General features: G+C 45.4%; 2 protein-coding genes across 2 annotated transcripts; one reads left to right on the forward strand and one right to left on the reverse strand.

Moving 5' to 3' along the window:
* Nucleotides 1–174: 174 nt before the first annotated feature.
* Nucleotides 175–4,198, reverse strand: CENPL (centromere protein L). The gene is made up of 4 exons (XM_058808593.1): nt 4,055–4,198; nt 3,685–3,936; nt 2,185–2,727; nt 175–1,349 (listed from the first exon to the last, which is right to left on the reverse strand). The coding sequence occupies exons 1-4, from the start codon at nt 4,175–4,177 to the stop codon at nt 1,278–1,280; spliced, it is 990 nt and encodes a 329-aa protein (XP_058664576.1). The 5' UTR covers nt 4,178–4,198; the 3' UTR covers nt 175–1,277.
* A 141-nt stretch (nt 4,199–4,339) lies between these two features.
* On the forward strand, nt 4,340–19,431 carry DARS2 (aspartyl-tRNA synthetase 2, mitochondrial). The gene is made up of 17 exons (XM_058808595.1): nt 4,340–4,537; nt 5,592–5,691; nt 6,426–6,492; nt 6,741–6,842; nt 7,935–8,030; nt 9,406–9,529; nt 10,735–10,781; nt 11,465–11,571; nt 12,326–12,395; nt 12,942–13,121; nt 13,471–13,578; nt 14,752–14,814; nt 14,983–15,135; nt 15,985–16,203; nt 17,115–17,225; nt 17,442–17,517; nt 18,551–19,431. The coding sequence occupies exons 1-17, from the start codon at nt 4,468–4,470 to the stop codon at nt 18,736–18,738; spliced, it is 1,881 nt and encodes a 626-aa protein (XP_058664578.1). The 5' UTR covers nt 4,340–4,467; the 3' UTR covers nt 18,739–19,431.
* Nucleotides 19,432–20,249: the final 818 nt, after the last annotated feature.

Below are 20,249 nucleotides of genomic sequence, written 5' to 3' on the forward strand. Positions count from 1 at the left end.
CTGCTGAGCTGTCAGGACCTTCAGAAGATCACTTAGCTGCTTTTACCAGGGTAAGAATTACAGACTTCAGCCTTAACATGCAAAAAAAATCCATCTTCAATTAGTAAAGAATCTGAAACCATGTGCATGTTTCTTTGCTTAATTCTGGAAACAGGTTGGGAACTAGGCATGCAGTTATGTCATGTGTTAGGCAGTTTTACACTGGGAAGAGAAAGGAAACTTGCACCCCTATTTTAGGAGAAGGTCATGGTACAAATCAGCTCCCAGAGGTGCTGCACAAGTGTGAAGCAAGAAATTAGACTTGGAATTTTGTTGCTCAGAGAAACATTTAATAAGTAACAAGGGGTGGTTTGGTCAGGTAAGCTGTAATTGGAAATAAGCTCCATGCAAGGATATATTTAATTAGACAGTGGTGGTCTTTCCTTAAGAAAAAATAGATGGAAAATATTTTCTTTATTTAGTACTGTATTACAAAAATCTCTCAGCAGGTGCTACTTTCTGTTCCTTAAATGTCCCTCTGACCTCTTACCTGCTTCAGAAGGGAGGGAATCCAACATCAAATTCTAGCACACAGCTCCAACCGAGAGCTCTCTGGCCTACAGGATTACATCCAAGATTACAAACATCAGGACAAAGCCCATTAACTATCAAGTTTATCCACACTTTTCTATCTGTCAATGTGCCTGGGAGGACCAGCAGGCTGACAAGTGCCTCATCTCCAATTTCATGCCCAATTGGAACATAAATGAACATTATCACCATTACCAAGTACCCTTAACAAGCTAAAAAAGGAGTTAGAAACCTGGATTTTTCTGCCCTGGATTGTACAGCATGCATCCTTTCTCAGGTGTGCTGAACTTTGCATTTAGGGTAGCCCAAGAGTAGTCACAGTTTAGGCAAGGTCTGCATAGCTTATGCTGTCCAGTGAAAACCAACTCAGAAACAACAGAAATACCTGCCAGGGAGTTGCACCAAGAACTTGCACTGTTTGTCTCTGAGCTGATACCTGCTCATAAATGAAATTAGTGACTCTGAGAAAACAAAGCTGCTCAGGAAGCTGCCACAAGTTTGCATTGCAGCCCTTCTTCAGGGCCAAATGTCTGCTTGACTTGGCTGTGCATGGAATTACACAGCCAAGTGCTGGAGTCACAGTCTGTCCAAAGTCAGCCAGAATGAGAGGAAAGAAGATGCTGCAGGAGTGAGTTTCCTGGGGGTTTCTCAGCACAGACTGTCCAAACAGAAAGCCTTTTGAGTATGAAGAGCTACTGAAATGGCTCTCACTGTATCTGAGAGATTGCAAGTTCAGTCAGTAGCATCAGCACTCCAGGCAGGTACTGGCTGTGTAGAATCTGCAAAAAAAAAAAAGAGAAAAAAGCCTGTCAAAGCAACAATTGCATTTGCCAGATTTCCACACCCTGAAGCCCTGCTTGGAAGGAAACTACCAAGTGTTCTGTGTGTTTATTCAGCTGCTCTGTTGTTGCTTTACTTCTCCCATACTGAATATGACTTGAATACTTGAATCCTGTCCCATTATGAAAAGCCATATCTGAATTTACACAGCACACATTCCACAGGAGCACCCTTCAGAAAGCCTGAGATATCTCTGTGTACTTAACTGCAACAGGAAAAGTTGTTTCAGGCAATTTTAAGCTATTGCAGATAAAAGCAAGCAATGTGCTCCTCATCATAGGGTAAATTTAAACAACTGCATTTACACAAACTGTCCTTTAACCCAGAAGAAAATACTGTATTGCTTGAAGAATTAATATTCTGAGGTTTGAAGGATATTGGAGATAACCTCTGTAGAAAGACCAGCACCTTTATGAAAAGGTTTACATGTGAAGGAGTCTTCTGCCTATGTCTTAATAACTACAATACTAGAAAGCTAGGAACTTTTTGTGAAGTTTGAGATCTTTTTAAGTCCAAAATGACTTTTTTTATGGCCTAAGAAACTTTCCTGTTCATACCACAGCTAATACACCTATTTCTGCCCCAGGCACATATCTTCTGCTGCAACACAGTAATATAATACTATACTGGCAGCTGCCCCACCTCTAAAGATAAGTATGACTAGTAAAAGCTGAGGGTTTAACAATTCCTTGTAGGAAATCATGCAAAAGAACCATGAGACTTTCAGGTACAGCTGTTTAATTTGGCCAGCATTAGAACAACTAAGGGCCTCACCTTTACAATCCCATCACAGTGTGCCGAGGCAATGGCTGTGGAAATCTTCACCAGCTTTGCAGCTGACAAGTGGATCTTGAAGTGCCTGTGGAAGTGAGCATAGAGGCAGTCCATGAAGACATCCACCTCCTCGTGGGTGATCTCTCCCGGCGTTTTTTGCACCGTGTCCCACAGAGCTTTGGCATCCTCTGGGTGGATGGCGTAGGAAATATCCAGCGGCTGCGCCAGGCGGGGCACGGAGAAGACGAGTTCCACGGCAGAGGCAGCTCTGTCCAGCTTGCAGCCAGCCCACATGGCCACCATCCAGCTGAGGTTCAGGGGGCTGATGGCCAGGCGGCGGAAGCAGCAGTCGAAAGTCTTCTGGAACCAGCTGCCCACCAGGGCCGTGTAGCTCTCGGCGCCGTGGCTCAGGAACAGGGGCAGGCAGGTGAAGTGCTCGGGCACGCTCTCGGAAAGCTCGTCTCCAAACACGGAGCAGAACCAGCCCAACCACACGGGTTTGTCCTCAGAGTTCCTGGAGGAGCTTTGTGACCTCGAGGAGAGCTGTGATGGGGAGAAGAAGCATTGCAATGTTGAAAAGCAAGTATGGCTTTTATTTTTTCATCAGCTAAAAACAGATAGTGATTTAAAGTTTTAAGACTTTATTACAAGTGGTTTTTTTTGCCTTGCGTCAAACATATACAATTATTCAGTCTATCCATGACATCTCTAAAAGCTGAATGCAATTATGTTGAAAACAGCAGAAAAAGCACTTTTAAATTGCTTAGGAACAGTCCTGAGATCTGAGTTTCTGCTGCTTAACTCCCATGGTACATCCTACAACCATTGCCACAATGAACCTGACATTTCAGTAGCACATTCCACTTGAAGCAAAGCATTTCAGAAATATTAAGTTCTGCTCAAGAAGTGGGATTATGCTTTATCCAGGAAGAAAAATAACCCATCCAAGTCCTGGCAGTAAATTGCTGAGCTAAAACATCAGACAGAGATTGCTATGTATAGTTGTACTGTATAATATAGATAGATATTGCTGCTGTTTAACTATATAGATGCTATTAAAAAGTTGAACTCAAACTTGCTCTTTATTGTATGCATTGCTTAGAGGAGATCACAGAATCAATTAGGCTGAAAAAGACCTCTGAGGCCATCAAGTCCAGCCTGTGACCAAGCTCAACCTTGTCATTAGACCAGGCTTTTGACTGTGTCACATCCAGTCTTAACTTAAACACCTCTAGGGACAGTGACTCCACCACCTCCCAGGGCAGCCAATTCCAATGTCTAATCATCCTTTCTGTAAAGAAATTCTTCCTAATGTCCAACCTAAACCTGCCCTGGCACAGCTTAAGCCTATAAATGTTCAGTTTCACTTAAAAATAGACACGATTCAGTTTCATTAAACCACAGTGGATGCCCCACTAGCTATTCCACACAGCTAGGGTTTAACTTCGGGGCTTCCTTTCAAGACAGAGCGTTCCATCAGAACAAAACCAGCGCCCTCACCTGCACGAGGAGGGCAGCCTGGTCCAGCTCGCTGCCCCTGATGTCGGCAAGGCTGGACAGGGCCACCTTGATGTCCAGCTCGACGCCCACCTCCACCGCCAGCCCCTTCTGCTTCTCGGCGGCGATGAAGGCGCCCAGCAGCCGCGCGTAGTCCCTGAGGCGGGCGCGGCGGAAGCCGTACAGAGGGGTCACGCTGTACAGCGTCCAGGCTTTCCGCAGCAGGAACGCTGTTTTCTGCGGGTCAGCCTTTTCCTAGCGGGGAAACAAAACAGAAGGAATAAGGTTCAAGTTTGACTTTCCCGCGCGACGCAGCGCGGCTGCGGGGACACGGAGGGAACACGAAGGTGCCACCACCCGTGCCTCCCCGTACCTGAGAGCACAGCGCTGGCACAATGAGGCGGCCATGGCTCCGTCCGAAGGGCAGAGCCCGGGAGAGCCGCCTGAGGCTGGGCAGGGTCCGCGCCGCGCCGTCCTCGGGCGCTTCCTCCGCCATGACGCCCGCCGCGGCGCCCGCGCGCCTCGACCCGCCGGCCGCGGCGCCCGCCCGCGCCCCTCGGCCCGCCCGCGCCTCCGCTCGCCTCGACCCGCCCGCCTCCGCCGTTCGAACTTCTTCCCGTCGGCCCCAGCGCCGGGGGCGCGCCCCTCCGCCATCTTTGGGGCGGGCGGCGCTGAGGGAAGGAGGCGGCCCTGGTTTCCCTTTTTTCCCCTCCGGAGCTCACGTTTTTCGCTTCGCGCAGATCCGCGGCGCTCCTCCCCGTGTTTCAGGCTGAGGGGCGGCTGGGGATGGCGCTGCCCCGGCTGCTGGTGCGAGCGCTGCACCGGGCGGCCGCTGCCGCCGCACCTGCGGCTCCAGGTGAGGAGGAGCGCTGGTCCCGTCCCCTCGAGGTTTGGGTCCTTTTTCTCCCGGGGTACAGGTCAGGATAGTCCCCAGAATCGATTAATATCACAAGTTATTTTCCCTGTATCAGTTTACTAAGTGTCTTGTAAATCTCTTCTAATTCTAAAAGCGATCATGAAGAATTATTTATATAAGACCAGGTATTGGTATCCTTCAGGCTTCTCCTTGCAAACCGAGCCTCTTGCACATTGTGTAAGGGGTTGTGAATGGATCTATGAGTTAGGCCATAATTACAGGCACACGGGGGTCTGTGCAAACCTTTCTGTAACCATTGTTGAGGCCTTCTTCCAGTTGTTTCAGGCAGGAGCTAATAAATTTACACCTCCATGGTGAGTGTCCTCCGTGTGTGTTGAATTCTTGGTTTGTTAAGCCCTGTTCTGCTGTGTCACCGCTAGGAACTGCAGTGGCAGGACAAGGGGGAATGGCTTTGAGCTGAAGGAGGGCAAGTTTGGGTTGGATATTGGAAGAAATTCTTCCCTGTGAGGGTGGTGAGGTCCTGGTCCTGCTGAGAGGAGCTGCAAATTCCAATTCCCTGGAAATGTCCAAGGCCAGGCTGGATGGGGCTCTGAACGACCTGGAATAGTGGAAAGTGTCCCTGCTCATAGCAGGGGGGTAGAATGAGATGAGCTTTAAGGTCCTGGAAACCCAAACTATTCTATGATTCTAGATTTAAATGTGGAATTGTCAGCACCCCTTAGGATTGATCTGTGACTTTCGCTTCTCTTGCTCCTAAAATGTGCAGGGAAACAGTTTGCAGCAAGGCTATGTTCAAGTATCTTTATGAACTGAGAAACAGAAAAAAATCCCTGTTTAAGTTACATTTAGATTAGCTTAATTTCATGTTTATGACATAGACATAGTCCGGATCTAGATAAGAAGTAACTTCTCCATATATGTACAAATTTTATTGGGAGGGAAAACTCCATTTATTCTGTTTCATCTACAAAAGCTATGAGAGATTATGTATATATATATAAAATATATATATTTTTTTTTTAATTTATTTAAGACTTCAACAGTTTTGTCACTCGGACCAACACATGTGGAGAGCTGCGTGCTGCTCACGTGGGACAGAAGGTGACCCTGTATGGATGGGTTCAATATCAAAGGTAAGTGCAAACCATGGTGAAAATGGAGATGATTATTTGTCACATCCACTCTGAGCTGTGTTTCATCCAGCATTGCTCTCCAGTGATGGGTTAAAAAGTTTTTTGGTTTTAGGAGGTCCTGAGTGTCTCATCTTTGAGCAGTTGTGAATGGGGACCCAGGAAAAGGAGTTAGGATTATTGTAATGTGGTCATGGTGATCTTGTTTTTAAAGACAGCAGAGCATGTCCCATTGGGCAGTTTTTTGATGGATAAAGCACAGTGGCAGCTGTCCCTGCTGCAGCTTGAACAAATCAAGGTTTATGGCTCTGGGGCTGGCAGTGTGGATTGTTCATGTGGAACTTTTTATGGGACGAGTGTTCCCCTTCTTGACTTATTGGATTTTGTTGTTGTTGTTTTTATTCCACATGAACTTTAGGGTTTTTTGCTCATTTGTTTTTAGCTGAATGATGTTTCCCAGCAGGAAAGTTCACATGTCCAGAACCCCAGCTCTGTATGCATGAAAGCTCAAGTTAAAATTCTGCTTCTCCTGGCTATTTGTATGTTGTGTGAGGCTGATCACAAGGTGAAATGAATTGTTCAGGTGTGGGAAAGGTGTCCATCATTCAGTACTTGTGAGTGCTTTGGGATGAGTTGCAAGGTACTGAAAGTGTAGCCGGTTGCCATATGCTTTAAAAAGCAGAAACTACCAAATCTGTGAATAAAATGTTCTTCCTTTTGTGCTTTTCATGGATCAGACAAGGCCTGTTTCTGGTTTTGAGGGATTTCCAGGGACTCACCCAGGTCATCATTCCTCAGGATGAGGTAAGTGCTACCAAAACATGAATCTGTGTTTTTATTTTTCCTTTGGTAGCTTGGCTTCAGCAGCCACTTTGCCAAACTGAGTGCTCTGAGTCACAAATAGATTGCGGTGTCGTGAGAGCCCTGACCTGACCCTGCAACAGAAGCATCAGTTCCCCCTGCCTTAAGAATGATTTTGGGTTTAATTGCTTGGCCTCAGTGCCTTTGTGCTGTTCTTTGAGTTCCTCTGAGGTTGTATCCTCTCCCTGCAGGCACATTCCCACGTGAAGGAGCTGCTGTCCAATGCCCCACTGGAGTCTGTGGTCAGAGTCACCGGGACAGTGTCCCCCCGGCCCCAGGGGCAGGAGAATCCGGTGAGGATGGGGTCAGGGGGACTCCCAGAGTTTTTATTCCTTGAAGGAAACACCTCTGGATGGTGGGATTATGGTGGGCTTTGTGTCAGAGCATTGTCACAGATTCTGCTTGTGTGACAGCCCATCCTCAGATAGCACTGATGTCACCTCACACTGTGTCAGATAACAGGAGAATCTCAGAGCACATTACAGGCACACACAAATTAAACTGGATCCCAGCCCTTTGCAAGGATAAAGCTGGCTTTTCCAGGCTTTCAGAGTGTGGTGGGAATTGCTTTTGCTTGAAAATAAATATTGTCGTGTCGAGTTCCACCTGTTTATTGATTCTGCTGGTCTCCCAGCAGAATAGGAATATTCTACTGTAGGAAAATCCTCTGTATAGGGAACAGAGGTTGAATAATTTTTTAATGTTCTGCATTCCTCAGCTGTCATTGTAATCAGCTATAGACTGATCTTTCAGGACTGTGCATATAACTGGCAGGTCTAAAAAGAGGATTGTATTTATGATCATAGCTCCTTATAGCTCTATCTTTTAGATATCCACTTAAAATGCAGGCTTCAAGCAATGCCTTTATTTCTTTTATTAATTTCTTTGTTTTGGGAAGGTTGTGTGTCCTTTCCCTTGCTAAATAGTGGAAGTCCTGCAGGATCAAGTGAACTTTGCTGTGCCTCAGTGCTACGTGAGGGGAGCTGCCTGTCCTCCCTGGGGATGGAGTCAAAAGAAGACCAGTTCTGAGAATTGGTGTTTAGAACTGGAAGTTCTGAGAAGTTCCTCTAATTTGCCTTTTTTTGACTCATATTAAGGGCTGCTTTTGCTCATGTTCAATGAAACCTACACTGTGTGGTTTTGCTGTTTATTGACCAGTATGCTACTGGGAAAGAAGCTGCCATCTTTGGTGAGGTGGCTTGTGTTTCTCTGAACAGAAGGGAAACCTAGAAGAAATCTGTCCTTGGGAGAAACTCTCTGATTTATACTCTGTGTTAGAAGGCAGGGAGGGTAATCACATTGGTTTTTTTTTTCCCCTTTGAGCATCTGTGAAATACCTTTGTCGAACTGTTTTGAGTTTTAATTTTTTTGCCTTTTTGTTCTAGAAAATGCCAACAGGGGATATTGAAGTGAAGGCAGAGACTGCAGAGATCCTAAACTCCTGCAAGAAGCTGCCTTTTGAAATCAAGGATTTTATCAAGGTGTGTTTTTCTTATCAAAGTGGCGGCTTTTCACTAAATTGGGAATTTGCCCAGGGTGATAGTAAAACATCTGAGAGCTGTGTCTGGTTCTTCCCACTTCACTTGGGAGGAATGATGGTATTTAAAACAGAGGTGGTGTTTGTTTGCTGGGAGGATTTATTTCCAATTAGAGCTAAGCAGAAAACAGGGCTTGAATGATTCCAGATTTCTGGAAGCACTGATGGCAAAGGAAAGAGTGAAAGAAATGGGGTGTCTTGGTTTGGAAAGATAGGAATCTGCTAAGGAAGGCAGGAGCCTCCCCTGAAATGGAGAATGTAAACCCTCCCCACATCTCCCAATTGCTATAAATTTTAAATTAAGGGGCTCTCAGGCAAAAATATGTGAGCAGGAAATAACAGTTCTTTAATAGAGAAGAAAAAATAAAGAATAAAATAAACAATGCAGTACACCAGAACAACACTGACAGAGTCAGAACCCAGCCTGACACCCTGTGGGTCAGGGTGTTGGTGGCAGTCCCATTGGAAATGTGGCTGCAGTCCTCCTGCAGTGTCAGGGGTGGTTCTGTTGGAGCAGGGATCTGTAGAGAAGGATGGATTCTTCCTCTGAAGATCCAGGGGAAGGAGAGACAGCTGCTGTTCCTCTGGGGAATCCAGTGGAGAAGCCGTGCTGGTGTCTCAGAACCTCGGGATTATATCTGGGTAGCAGTGCTTGAAACCTCAGATTGTATCCACGTAGGAATGTTTGAAACCTCAGATTGTATCCAGGCAGGAATGCTTGGCTCCTCCCTCTGGGCTCATATCTCCCAATGGGATACTGTAGTTCTTATCAGCCATGCAGTGACATTCAATAGTCTGTTATCAGCAATGTCCCCTCCCCAGGGAGGTGTGAATGTGGTCACTCAAAGAGAGAGATAAAGCAAACTGCCCACTTGACAAAGACAAATGTTTTCAATTACCATATAGATGGTAACTGAAAACATCTTGCATTGCCATCTTCAACATAGGGCTATGCTGGGTTTTTGAGTTTGAAATGGGGCTGTTTTATTTGATTCGTGGAACCCCAGAATGTTTTGGGTTTGAAGGAACCTTACAGATCATCCTTTTCCAAACCCACTGCCATGGGTCGGGTTGCTCAGAGCTTCACCCAGCCTGGCCTTGAACGCTTCCAGGGATGGGGCAGCCCCAGCTTCTGTGGGCACTTTGGGTTTTTTTCCAAGCAATTGCCATATTTGTGTAGGTTGTGCGTAACGGGCGCATTGCGGCAACCGAGCATCACCGTTTATTTATCTTCTCCTTTTTCTCTGTGGCTTTAGGATCCCTTCACTGGCCATGCAGTTTGAATTTTGTCCTTAACCCCGCCCCTCTCTCGTCCCCAGAAGTCGGAGGCGCTGCGGATGCAGTATCGGTACCTGGACCTGCGCAGCTCCCGGCTGCAGTGGGTGCTGCGGCTGCGCTCCCGCGTGGTGATGAGGATGCGCGAGTACCTCTGCAACCTGCATGGTGAGGGAGCTGCTTGGAGCAGCAAACATTCCTGCCACTGTCATGTCTTCTGAAAAATCCCCTCACCAGGATTGCTTCTCCTGGGAAAATGGAAGCCTCAGAGAAAAAACAATATTATCTCATTTGCTTCTCCCTGTTTTGCTGCTTTGGAATTTGGCTGGAGATCGTTTATGCAACAGGTGTATGTTTGATTGGTTTCATGTGAATTGTTTTTAATTAATGACCAATCACCATCATCTGTGTCAAGAGAATTAACATTTCAGATGGAGAATTACATTTTCAGCCTGTTTGGAGTCCTCTGTCATCAACTGACTCTGAGGAGTCAGTCATGAGTTTTTCATTCTCATTCTTGTTAAGCCTTCTATCTATATCCTTTTTTTAGTATAGTTTTAGTATAATATAATATAATATAATATAATATAATATAATATAATATAATATAATATAATATAATATAATATAATATAATATAATATAATATAATATAATATAATATAATACAATAATATGCCTTCTGAGAACATGGGGTCAGATTCTCATCTCTCACCTCGTCCTTGGGACCCTCACAAATTCAAGACATTCCAGCTCTCCCTGCTGCTTTTTCCTTGTGCTGGCAGAGATTCCTAACCAACTTGCTGCTCCAAACTGGTCACACTTAATAAGAAAATGTCTGCTTATGGTGGGGTGGGTGCTACTTCTTCATCAGGCCTGAAGAAGCTGCCCACAAAAGTTGTGGCTGCCCCATCCCTGGAAGTGTTCAAGGCTAGGCTGGATGAAGCTCTGAGCAGCCTGTTTCAAATTAGCTGTTTCCAATGAGAAAATACACTTTGCAGGTAGTTGCCCTCTTTTGGTCACCCAGTTGAGGCATGTCAGAGGGATGGATTTTGTTTAGGGCTTTTGCTTCTCTTAAAATCAGGATGTGCATTTTGGAAAATCAGTGCTTGGTTTAGAATAGATAGAGAATTAACACATTTTCAGCCTGTTTGGAGTCCTGTCATCAACAGTTCTGGCAGGACATCAGAGTAGCTCAGAGCCTTTAGATCTGTCATTACAGGAATAATTATTAGAAGTAGTAAAGTGTGCTGGTTTTGGAGAGGCTCCATGGTGTGCTGCACGACCTGATATTTTGCTGACTAACCCTACTCTAGCCTACTCTGTCATGTTAGTTCTCCCTCCTCTCAGCATATTCTGTGTTTGTTCCCCAGGGTTCGTGGATGTAGAAACTCCAACTCTGTTTAAAAGAACGCCAGGGGTATGTATGTGATGCTTTTTGGCCTCCTACAGCTGCACAGTCAGGGCTGAATCATTTCCAGTTGCCACTCAGTATTTGTTGCTTTTCCCTTGCTAAATAACAGCTTGTGAAACTTCTGATATCCTCCCCAAATTCTTTTAAACGTAGAGGGAGATAAAGGGGAGAGATGATAATTCATGTCTTAATTTTGAACCTTCAAACAAGATAAGCTTCTGCCTTGTAGAGCACATGTTGAATGCAAGTCTACCCTGGGATTATAAACCCAAAAAATTTGAAAGCACTGTCTTTTCAGCATTTATCTCTTAACCAGTAGGTTATTGTAGAGATCATACTCAAGTAAATTAAATTTCTGATCTTATATTCATTTCTTTCATTTCAAAAATAGTCAGAGAGAAGAGAGCTGTAGCTGAGGAATTGTTGATGCAGCTACCCTGGAGTTCTTGCATTTAAACCCCAGTCTTGGATGGTCTATTATGCATTAGGCTCTCAGAGAAGAAGGTAGAGAATTCTCCTTTCAGATATTTTGGACCAAGTTGCTTAACAGATATGAAGTGTAATGTGTAAACAACCATTTCCTCACATGTGGGATTTCATAATGGGAGAAGTAGGTCCTTTCCCCTTGCTCTGTTAGGAATTGGGGCCACTTACTTGCTGAACTCTGTAAATTTTCTTTCTGATGCCAGGGAGCCAAAGAATTCCTTGTGCCCTCGAGGGAAGCAGGCAAGTTCTACTCTCTGCCACAGAGTCCTCAGCAGTTCAAGCAGCTCCTCATGGTTGGAGGCCTGGACAGGTAAGAGTTTCTTGAACTCCTGTTCTCTGCATGTTCTGTCTAGGGTTTGATTGCTTTATCTTTGAAGTTTAGAAACTTTCCAAAAAACCTCACTGGCAAGGATTTGTGTCTTGAAGAGAGATCCTTAAGTATTTAAGACTTTACAGTCAGATGAAATGTATCCTTCTGGAAAGCTGAAATCTTTACTGCTGTGTTAAATGCAAACCTGATCTGAAGCAGAGCCTTCCTGAAGGGCAGAAGATTTAATGTGTGATGAAAGCTGCTCCAGGAGTAACCTACAGAATTAATTGAGGTGAGGCTGGGCAGCTGAGCATGACTGCGACAAGGAAAAGCATGTCAGGGTGCCCAAGTGCAAAGCTTTTAATTGGGCTTACTTCTCCAAATCAAATGGATGAACGGGGAGACAGACAATTGTTCACACAGTGAACTGCAGGCCAGGTTTGTCTGAGAGCTTTGCATGGCTGTTATGAGAGTCCTGGAGTGGAGTGAAGGTGGAATAAAGAGCTGAGTGTGCTGCCCTTGGGGGACAGCTCACCTGGCAGTCTCCAGTGCCTCTGGAAGATATGGAGATGGATACTGCTTGTTATGATTCCATTCTTTTGAAGGGATGGGAACAAAGATCATCTGCTGTGGGAGCAAAGCCCTCTCTTTCTGGTTTACTTCTTTTTTTCCTTCTCTTTGTGTGCTCAGTTCTATAGCCACAGTTGAGTTGAGGATACTTTAAATCATGGTCTAAGTCACAGTGTCACTGCAGGTACTTCCAGGTCGCTCGCTGCTACCGGGACGAGGGGTCACGGCCTGACAGGCAGCCAGAATTCACCCAGGTAATCACCAGCCTCTGCTGCCTTGCTGCTGCTTCTCACCCCAAGTGGCTCAGAGCTGTTTTCCCTTCTGCAGGCTTATTCTGTGCCAGTCTGGTGCTGCTTTGGTGTGTGTTTCACTGGCACAGCCTTGGAAATTGGTGTGGGATGAGTGCGTGGTTCCTGTCCTTGGCTGCTGCAGTGCCTCAGGTGCAGATGTGGGAATTGCGCTGCAGCAGTGATTTTACTATGATGATACAATCTCCTCCTGTCCTGCTAGGGCAGACATCCCATTCCTCAGCCTTGAAATCCCAGGCTGAGTTAGCCTGGTTCACTCAAGGCCGCTTCTATGTCCTTGTCATCCTTACCTCATTCACTCTCTGAGGAGGTTGTTGGCTGAGTCATCAGCCTGGAGGGTGATCCTAAACACATTCCTGGCCTAATGCAGTCATGCTGTGATGTCATTTTGTGTATTGTTTCTTGTTCTGCTGGCTATGTACTCACAAGAAGCACCGTGAAAGCACAACCTGTAGCTAATGTGGAATTCCCCCCCTTGTTCTCTGTTTTAAGATAGATATAGAGATGTCATTTATAGATCAAGCTGGGATCCAGAGGCTCATAGAGGGCCTCCTGCAACATTCCTGGCCTGAGGAAAGAGGCTCCATTGTGACTCCTTTCCCTTCCATGACTTATGAGGAGGCACTGGCTGAATATGGGACTGATAAACCAGACACTCGCTTTGGGATGAAGGTGAGGATTTGCCCATTGAAAGCTTGCAGCTTTTCCTTTCAGTCAGTGTTTTAATAACCTTTGGATCATGGACACATGGTTGGCTGGAGTTTTGAGTGCTGTAATTTACCCAAGGTGCCTGTTCCGTTGTTGCTGCTGTAAAAGTGAGGATTTAATCAGTTGACTGAAAAATATATGTTCTAATAAAACTTGATTTTAAAGGTGATGTAGGGAGCAACGTATCTTGACTATTTTAAAAGCAAAATCTTCAAAAAGGGAATAGTGTTGAAGGTGTTAAGACACGGATGCAGGAATTTTTGCTTTGTATTCCTACCAGCAGTGCTTTTTCCTGTGCTCTCTCCTTTGTCAGATTGTGGATGTCAGTGAGGTTTTACGAGGATCAAACATTCATTTTGTGCAGAATGCCCTCAGTTACCCACATGGCTCCATCAGAGCCATTTGTATCCCTCAGGGAGTGGTAAGTGATGCTCTTACATCCTGTTTATGGTTTGTGTGGAATAAATAAAATGCTAATTTGAATTCCTTTGTTGGTATGGAAATGTTCCTTGCTATTTCTGGTGTTCTTAAGGGAGCTTGGGATTGGTTGTATTCCGTGTTAGGTGGGGCTGAGTGGTGTTAGAATAAAAAGGGAACAGGAAGAGTATTTTATTCTTAGGAAGAGGAGGAAAACAACAGAGCTGCAAGATCTCATGAGGATAGGGAACCCTCTCAGGTATCACCTTGCTTTCTGTCAGCTTTTTGATGTGCATCTCAATAATAAATTATGCCTTGTGACAGGAGATTTGTCCTGGTTAGGGGCTGGGCATGGCACAGCTCTGGGATAGGCAGAGAAGGATCAGATGGTTCCATGTCCTTCTCTTGTTTGCTTTAGCTGCATTTTTGGGTACAATTTGTGTCTTGTCATGGACCAAAATCAAAGTTTATAATAGATGTGGAAGACTTTTGACACAGTCCTGCATTTTGGCAAGGAAACAGATTTAATTCTGGCTGTAGACATCTTTGTAGCTTGGGTAGTATGGAAAAAACAAGTCCTCTAAAAACTGAGTTTTATCTGGGGAGCAGGGCTTTGTGGCCATGGTTTCCTTTGGGATTCCTTTCAGTTTGGCACAAAGTGCAAGTTAGTGGCTTCCCACGAGAGGGCACAGATGTGTTTGTTAGAGCAACGCAAAAATGTCATCTAGACCCACCCTAAACACTGGAGTAGCTGAAAAATAATCAAGATCGTGATGCAGCTCCTCATTTACTGCATGGCTTTGCATGCAAGAGTCAGCCCAGTTGTTTTTTCTCTGTTCTTCCTCCAGTTTGAGCTCTGCATTCCCCATCCACAGTGTGATGGTGTAGCCTTGTTTCTTCAGGCTGGAGGCAGTGACCTGACCCTGCTGACCAGATACATTTATTTGTGAGAGGGGGAAAAAATGTGTAGATCTGGAGGGGTCTTTTCCTGAAAGAAGCCCTCAGAGCAGACACCCAGCCCAGTGCTAAGGACCCTGTCCTGTTCCACAGCCTTCATAAGAACTTGAACTGGAAACAAAAGAATTGAGATGTTTGCAACAGCTTAATCAGTAGATTTGATATCTAGTCAAGTTTTCCAAGCTGATCTTTGCTGTGTCTTCTCTTGCTCTTTCCCTAGAGGTATCTCACAAATAAAGACTTGGGATCATTGAAGGAGTCTGCAAAATCCCAGTTTAACCAGGTGAGACAGAAACTCTCCTGAGGCTTTGAGAATGGTGAGTGACAAAGTGTGATAAAGGCAGAGGGAGGTAGGAGAGCAGTTTTTAATAGCTGAGAGAGCCTGAGCATGTAATGCTTCAAGTCAAGAGAGGGCAGCACTGCACTGAACATACCCTTAACCTTTCTCCAGGAAATCATGGAAATTATCTGCAGACCTGATGGAAGCTTGAAATCTCTGCTTACCAAGTTCCTCAGTGAGAAGGAGCAGTCAGAGCTCATCCAAGCACTGAAGATACAGGAGGGTGATGTGGTGCTGCTGGCAGCTGGAGAGCACAAGCAAGTGGTAGGAGGCTTTTCTTGGGTGGCTCTGTGAGTTGAATGTTGCTGATGATGGTTTTGATGTTATCTGACCTCAGTCTGATTCTTCTTATTATTAAAATAGGTCATCGTTTAATTTTCTCTTTCTCTGGAACGGCAGCTATAGCAACAGCAGATAAAGCATGAAATGTGCCTATTACTTTCATGGCCCCCATTCAAATTCTAGGCAGGACTTGTAACTTAAATGAAGCCTGAAATGTAAAAAACCCTGCAACAAATCAGTGCCTTCTTTTTTTTTAACTTCATTTTTGAAGCATCAAACAGATTGGAAAATGAGGTCAACTAGGTAATTGTGTCTCCCACAAGTGCATGACTTATTAGCAGCAATGGTGAGAGATTCTGTTTCCACCCTTCTCTCTATTCTTGCCAGCAGATGTTACTGGCAAGAGCAGAGAGAAATAAAACAATAAAACAAAGCATTGTTTTATTATAAAGTGTCACACTTTGCTCAATAGCCAACATTTTGTTGTATTCACTTCTGTGCCTTCATTTCTCAGTCTGCAAAGTGTGGATCTTACATGTGGTCCCCCAGTTAATCCAGGTTAGTCTGAGAAAGTTCTGAAGATGAAATAGCTGGAAAAACACGAACTTCCAAGCTCCTTACTTGGTGTCTATCAAACCCTGGTGTTGCTGCTGCCTTGGTAGGAAGGTGATACGTTTCAGAATATGAGGCTAAAGTGTTCAAGGCAGCAATGCATTCCAGCTGATGCTGTCTGTGGTACTTCCTTCATGGAACACTCTGCCTGGTGGGTGTTTGAGTGAATTCCTGATGGTGAAACCACCCTGGCTGACCTCTCCCTTCTCTCTGTTGCAGTGCTCTGCCTTAGGAGCCTTGCGCTTGTTGAGTGCCAACCTCCTGGAGGCAGCTGGGCTGGCACTCCGTGATCCCACAGCCTTTCACTTCCTCTGGGTGGTGGATTTCCCCCTCTTCCTCCCCAAGGCTGAGAATCCCACTGAGCTGGAATCTGCTCATCACCCCTTCACTGCCCCTCATCCTTCAGATGTCAGCCTCCTGTATTCTGATCCCACAAAGGTAACCAGCTTCATGCCTGCCGTGCTGGCTCTTTTACATGGAAAACCAGGGTAGCAGCAGCTGGGTTTAGTGTAAAAAGAGATGTTTCATGGGACTGACTGCACAAGGAAGATGTAGATATGTTGGAATGAGTCCAGAGGTGACTGCTAAGATGATCAAGGGGTTGGAGCACTTCTGCTGTGAGTTAAGGCTGAAGGAGCTGAGGTTGTTCATCCTGGAGAAGAGAAGGCTCAGGAGCAACATTGGAGTCCTTTCCAGTGCCTAAAGAGGCTACAAGAGAGCTGGAGAGGGATATTTTGCAGGGGCAAGCAGTGATAGGACAAGTGGAAATGGTTTTAAACTGAAAGAGGGTAGACTTAGATTGGTATCAGGATAAAAATCTTCCCTGTGAGGCACTGGCACAGATTGCCAAGAGCAGCTGTGGCTGCCCCATCCCTGGCAGTGTTCAAGGCCAGGCTGGCAGGGCTTGGGGCAACCTGGGGTAGAGGAAGGGGTCCCTGCCCATGGCAGAGGGTTGGAACTAGAGGATCTTTAAGGTCCCTCCCAACCTAGTGTGATTCTATGATCTTGTATGTGTCTGGAAGAGATGGCTTCCTGATTACTGCAAATAGCAAATATTCACATGTGCCCCAGCAAAAGGAGCTGACAGAAAACCAAAATCTTATATTCTGACCTATCTCATTTGCTTCAGGTTTGATAAACCTTTCAAAAGGATTTGTTCTCCTCCCACATCAGTCAGAGGCACGCCATACCTCCAGCAGGACTGACACCTGAACTGCAATGTACCCCTGAGAGAGCAGTTTTACACCTTCCAGGGCTTCATTCCCAGTGTCTTTGAATCTCTGTGCAGGTTGTTTCTAGGTGCAGCTGTGGGCCAGCCTCACAGAGTGCCTGTCCCTGTCTCTCTGCAGGTCCGTAGCCAGCACTACGACCTTGTGCTAAATGGCAATGAGGTTGGAGGTGGCTCCATCAGAATTCACAGTGCAGAACAGCAGCGTTTTGTGCTGGAGAAAGTGCTGAAGGTAACACCTACAGATGCCTCTAATGATCTCTTGGAGATTTAAAAGCACAGATTAATTGAAATATTAATTACATAGTTTGAAAGAAACACTCATCTTCTCAGATAAAGACATAACTCCTAGCCCTGAGCAATGGATGCTTTCATTGTAACTTCATCTTGTGTTGCTAACAGGAGGAGCATTGCTTGTCCAGTGACACCTCTTAATGTGATTTTGCAGGAGGACTCTGAGGTGCTTTCCCATCTGATTGAGGCTTTGGAATTTGGAGCTCCACCTCATGGAGGAATTGCTTTAGGTAAGTGATCTGTAGTTCTACAGATGCAGGTCTTCAGTGGGATTTTTTTTTTTTTTGTTTGGTGGGTTTTTTTAATACTAGATCCAGGGAACAAGGCTCATGGTTGTTAGGAAAAGCCTTGCTGCTTCCATCTCTGCAGCAGCTTTGTGAAAAGAAACAGAGGTCTGGTCACCAAGAGCAGAAAGTTGGGCTGTTCCTCTCCAGAGTCACAGTGGGGTTTAGGTCTTAAGCAAGGACATTGGTGGCTCTAAGGATGGTCCTTACCTGCTGATCTGCAAACCCTGTATTCAGTGAGGTTGAGTCAGCTTTGTTCCCACTCCTGTGCAGCCAGAGCAGGATCCCTGTGCTGCCTGCCTGGAGACATGGGACAGAAATGGCACTTTGTGTTTCACACCCTTCCCCTCTGCTGCCATCTCACTTCCCTTCTCTCCTCACCTGTTTTGCTCATTAGTTTAGAAAATGTAGGGGTTTGGTTTTTTCCCTAGAACAATGCAAGTTCATGCTTTAAAGAAAGAGGGGGAAAAAACCCAACCAACCAACAACACCCTCCCTACACTCACCAAAATAAAAAAGCCTACAAAGAATGAAGTTATCTTTTTAACCTGGGGTCTTGCAGTTTGACTTCCTCCATCCAGTCACCCAGAGCCTTTTGTTCCTCTTGAATTCTCAGTAGTTGTAATCCTTCCAAACTGCTTGATGCAGAGCCCTGAGTTGTAAAGCAGAGCCCTGCCAGTGTTCTGCCATTCAGCTGCCCAAGTTTTGTTATGCTGTGTTTGTAAGCCCTTAGTGTGTTACAGAGCTTCCTGCAATATTGAAAAGCTTTATTTTGGTAGACATTTCTGCTCTCGAGGCAAATCTCTTTCTCTGCTACCAGCTGAGATTAATTTTTTTCCTCCCTTACTTGCTTCTTGCTTCACTCTTTTTCTTCAAGCTCAGTGATATTACCTCCTCAATCTTTCTGATTTTTCTGACTCAGGGGAGGTAATACAGAGCCATAACTCAAATGTTTGACCAATTTGTTTTCTGCTTGTAGGACTTGACAGGCTGATCTCTCTCATTGTTGACGCTCCAAGTATCCGGGATGTGATTGCCTTTCCAAAATCCTTCAGGGGACGAGACCTGATGGGCAATGCTCCAGACTATGTCACTCCAGAAGAGCTGGAGCCATATCACATTCAGGTTTCCTGGCCTCTTGAGGAGAAAGAAGCAAAGAAAAACTGACTTCACACCAGTGGTGTAAGCTGATCTGATCAGCCAGAGGTGGTTACAGCTTCTAAAGGCCAGGATTCAGTGCAGGAAATATCAGCTGCTGTGGCAGGGTGGGGACAGTCCAACTCCACTGGGCTGGATGGAGTGGGAGGTAGATAAGGGATCTTCCTGATAGGAATTATCTTTGGGAGGTAATGGGAAGGACATGCCAAAAAGCAATAGCAAAGAATGTAATTTTAGCATAGGATATTGAGACTGTTTGCTTTAGTGTGTCATATTGGAAGGAAGATGGGTTCTGGTTTTTCCCAGTTTTTACATGTCCCTTGTAAAGTATTCCTCCTACAATCTGGAGGAGATAGTCAGCTTCCCTGGCAGGAATTAAATCATGATCCTCATTAAATTACATCAGCTGAGCACTGTGACAATAAAACTGCTGGACCAGGAGCTCTGAACACTGCACAGCCAAACTTTCAGCTCAGCCAGCAACTTGTCTCCTGATGGAGGATACAGATCATGCAGAACTTTGCCATGGGGAATTCACACTCAGCTGTGTTTTCCCTTTAAAGGAGAGGGAGAGAAGCATGGATGATGTTTGCAACAGTTGTCCTTGTAATACTCATTGAAGATGTGTTGATCTGTCTTTGGGGCCTGTGGTCCTGGTGCTTTCAGCACAGTCATTCAGGAGTTTGTATGTTTATAAATAAAGTTTACCTGGCAGTGTGGTTTTGCCTGAGTGTAGCTTTGGGTTTTCTCTACAACAGCAAGCTGTCAGTTTGGCTTTGTGACCCCTGGCCCTTCCAGGAGATGACAAGAAATCTGTGGGAGCACAGCATGAGCTTCTGTGAGCTCTGCAAACCTGCTGCTGCAGTGGTGGTGAGGCAGCAGCAATTTCCTCCCAGGGAACTGATCATCTCTGTCCCACACTAGAACATCCACAGTGACTGTTCTGAGGAGAGGTGGAGGTAAAGAAACTGAGGAAAAGAGTTTCCTTGATGAAGCTGGTGCAAAGGAAGAAGAGGGAGAGTTCCTGTGTCCCAGCTGGGAAGGACAGCAGGAGGCACATGCCAGAGGAGGTGCTGGAGGACAGAAGGAAGATTTCAGTTCTTGTCCGAGCTGATACTGAACTCCAGCCTGTCCTGCAGATTGTCAGATCCTGGTCTGCTCCAAGGCTTGGCCACTCTCTCAGTCTCCACATCATGGGGTAACACTACGTGGTGGTGTTCACAGTTATTATTTAAATACTGAGCTGTCCTGCTGATGAGAATCAGTAATGCAGGCAGCTCCTCTCCTTAAGGGTGGTTTTTGGGTTTTTTTGAATACCATCCATAGAAAGTGGCACTAGAGCTGACTTGCTGCTGCTTTGCAGATTATAAAATGATGGAGTTACATGTGTAAAACGAAATTACTTTATTTCTGGCATGATTGTTATTTCAGTCTCAGAGCTGGTTAAATATTACTTTAAACAAACCAGAACAATCCTGGATTTGTATTCACATTTATTTTAGCCAAACACTGAATTCCTT

The sequence above is a fragment of the Ammospiza caudacuta genome, chromosome 7, assembly GCF_027887145.1.
Source record: "Ammospiza caudacuta isolate bAmmCau1 chromosome 7, bAmmCau1.pri, whole genome shotgun sequence".
Classification (NCBI taxonomy): domain Eukaryota; kingdom Metazoa; phylum Chordata; class Aves; order Passeriformes; family Passerellidae; genus Ammospiza; species Ammospiza caudacuta.

What these genes read in the sequence shown, in the direction of transcription:
- DARS2 (XM_058808595.1), top strand. Translation starts at nt 4,468, where the DNA reads ATGGCGCTGCCCCGGCTGCTGGTGCGAGCGCTGCACCGGGCGGCCGCT. An exon ending in TGTTTAAAAGAACGCCAGGG is followed by an intron (nt 10,782 to 11,464) that starts GTATGTATGTGA and finishes TTCTGATGCCAG; the next exon opens with GGAGCCAAAGAATTCCTTGT. An exon ending in ACACTCGCTTTGGGATGAAG is followed by an intron (nt 13,122 to 13,470) that starts GTGAGGATTTGC and finishes CTCCTTTGTCAG; the next exon opens with ATTGTGGATGTCAGTGAGGT.
- CENPL (XM_058808593.1), bottom strand. Translation starts at nt 4,177, where the DNA reads ATGGCGGAGGAAGCGCCCGAGGACGGCGCGGCGCGGACCCTGCCCAGC. An exon ending in TGCCAGCGCTGTGCTCTCAG is followed by an intron (nt 3,937 to 4,054) that starts GTACGGGGAGGC and finishes TTTCCCCGCTAG; the next exon opens with GAAAAGGCTGACCCGCAGAA. An exon ending in AGGCTGCCCTCCTCGTGCAG is followed by an intron (nt 2,728 to 3,684) that starts GTGAGGGCGCTG and finishes TCCCCATCACAG; the next exon opens with CTCTCCTCGAGGTCACAAAG.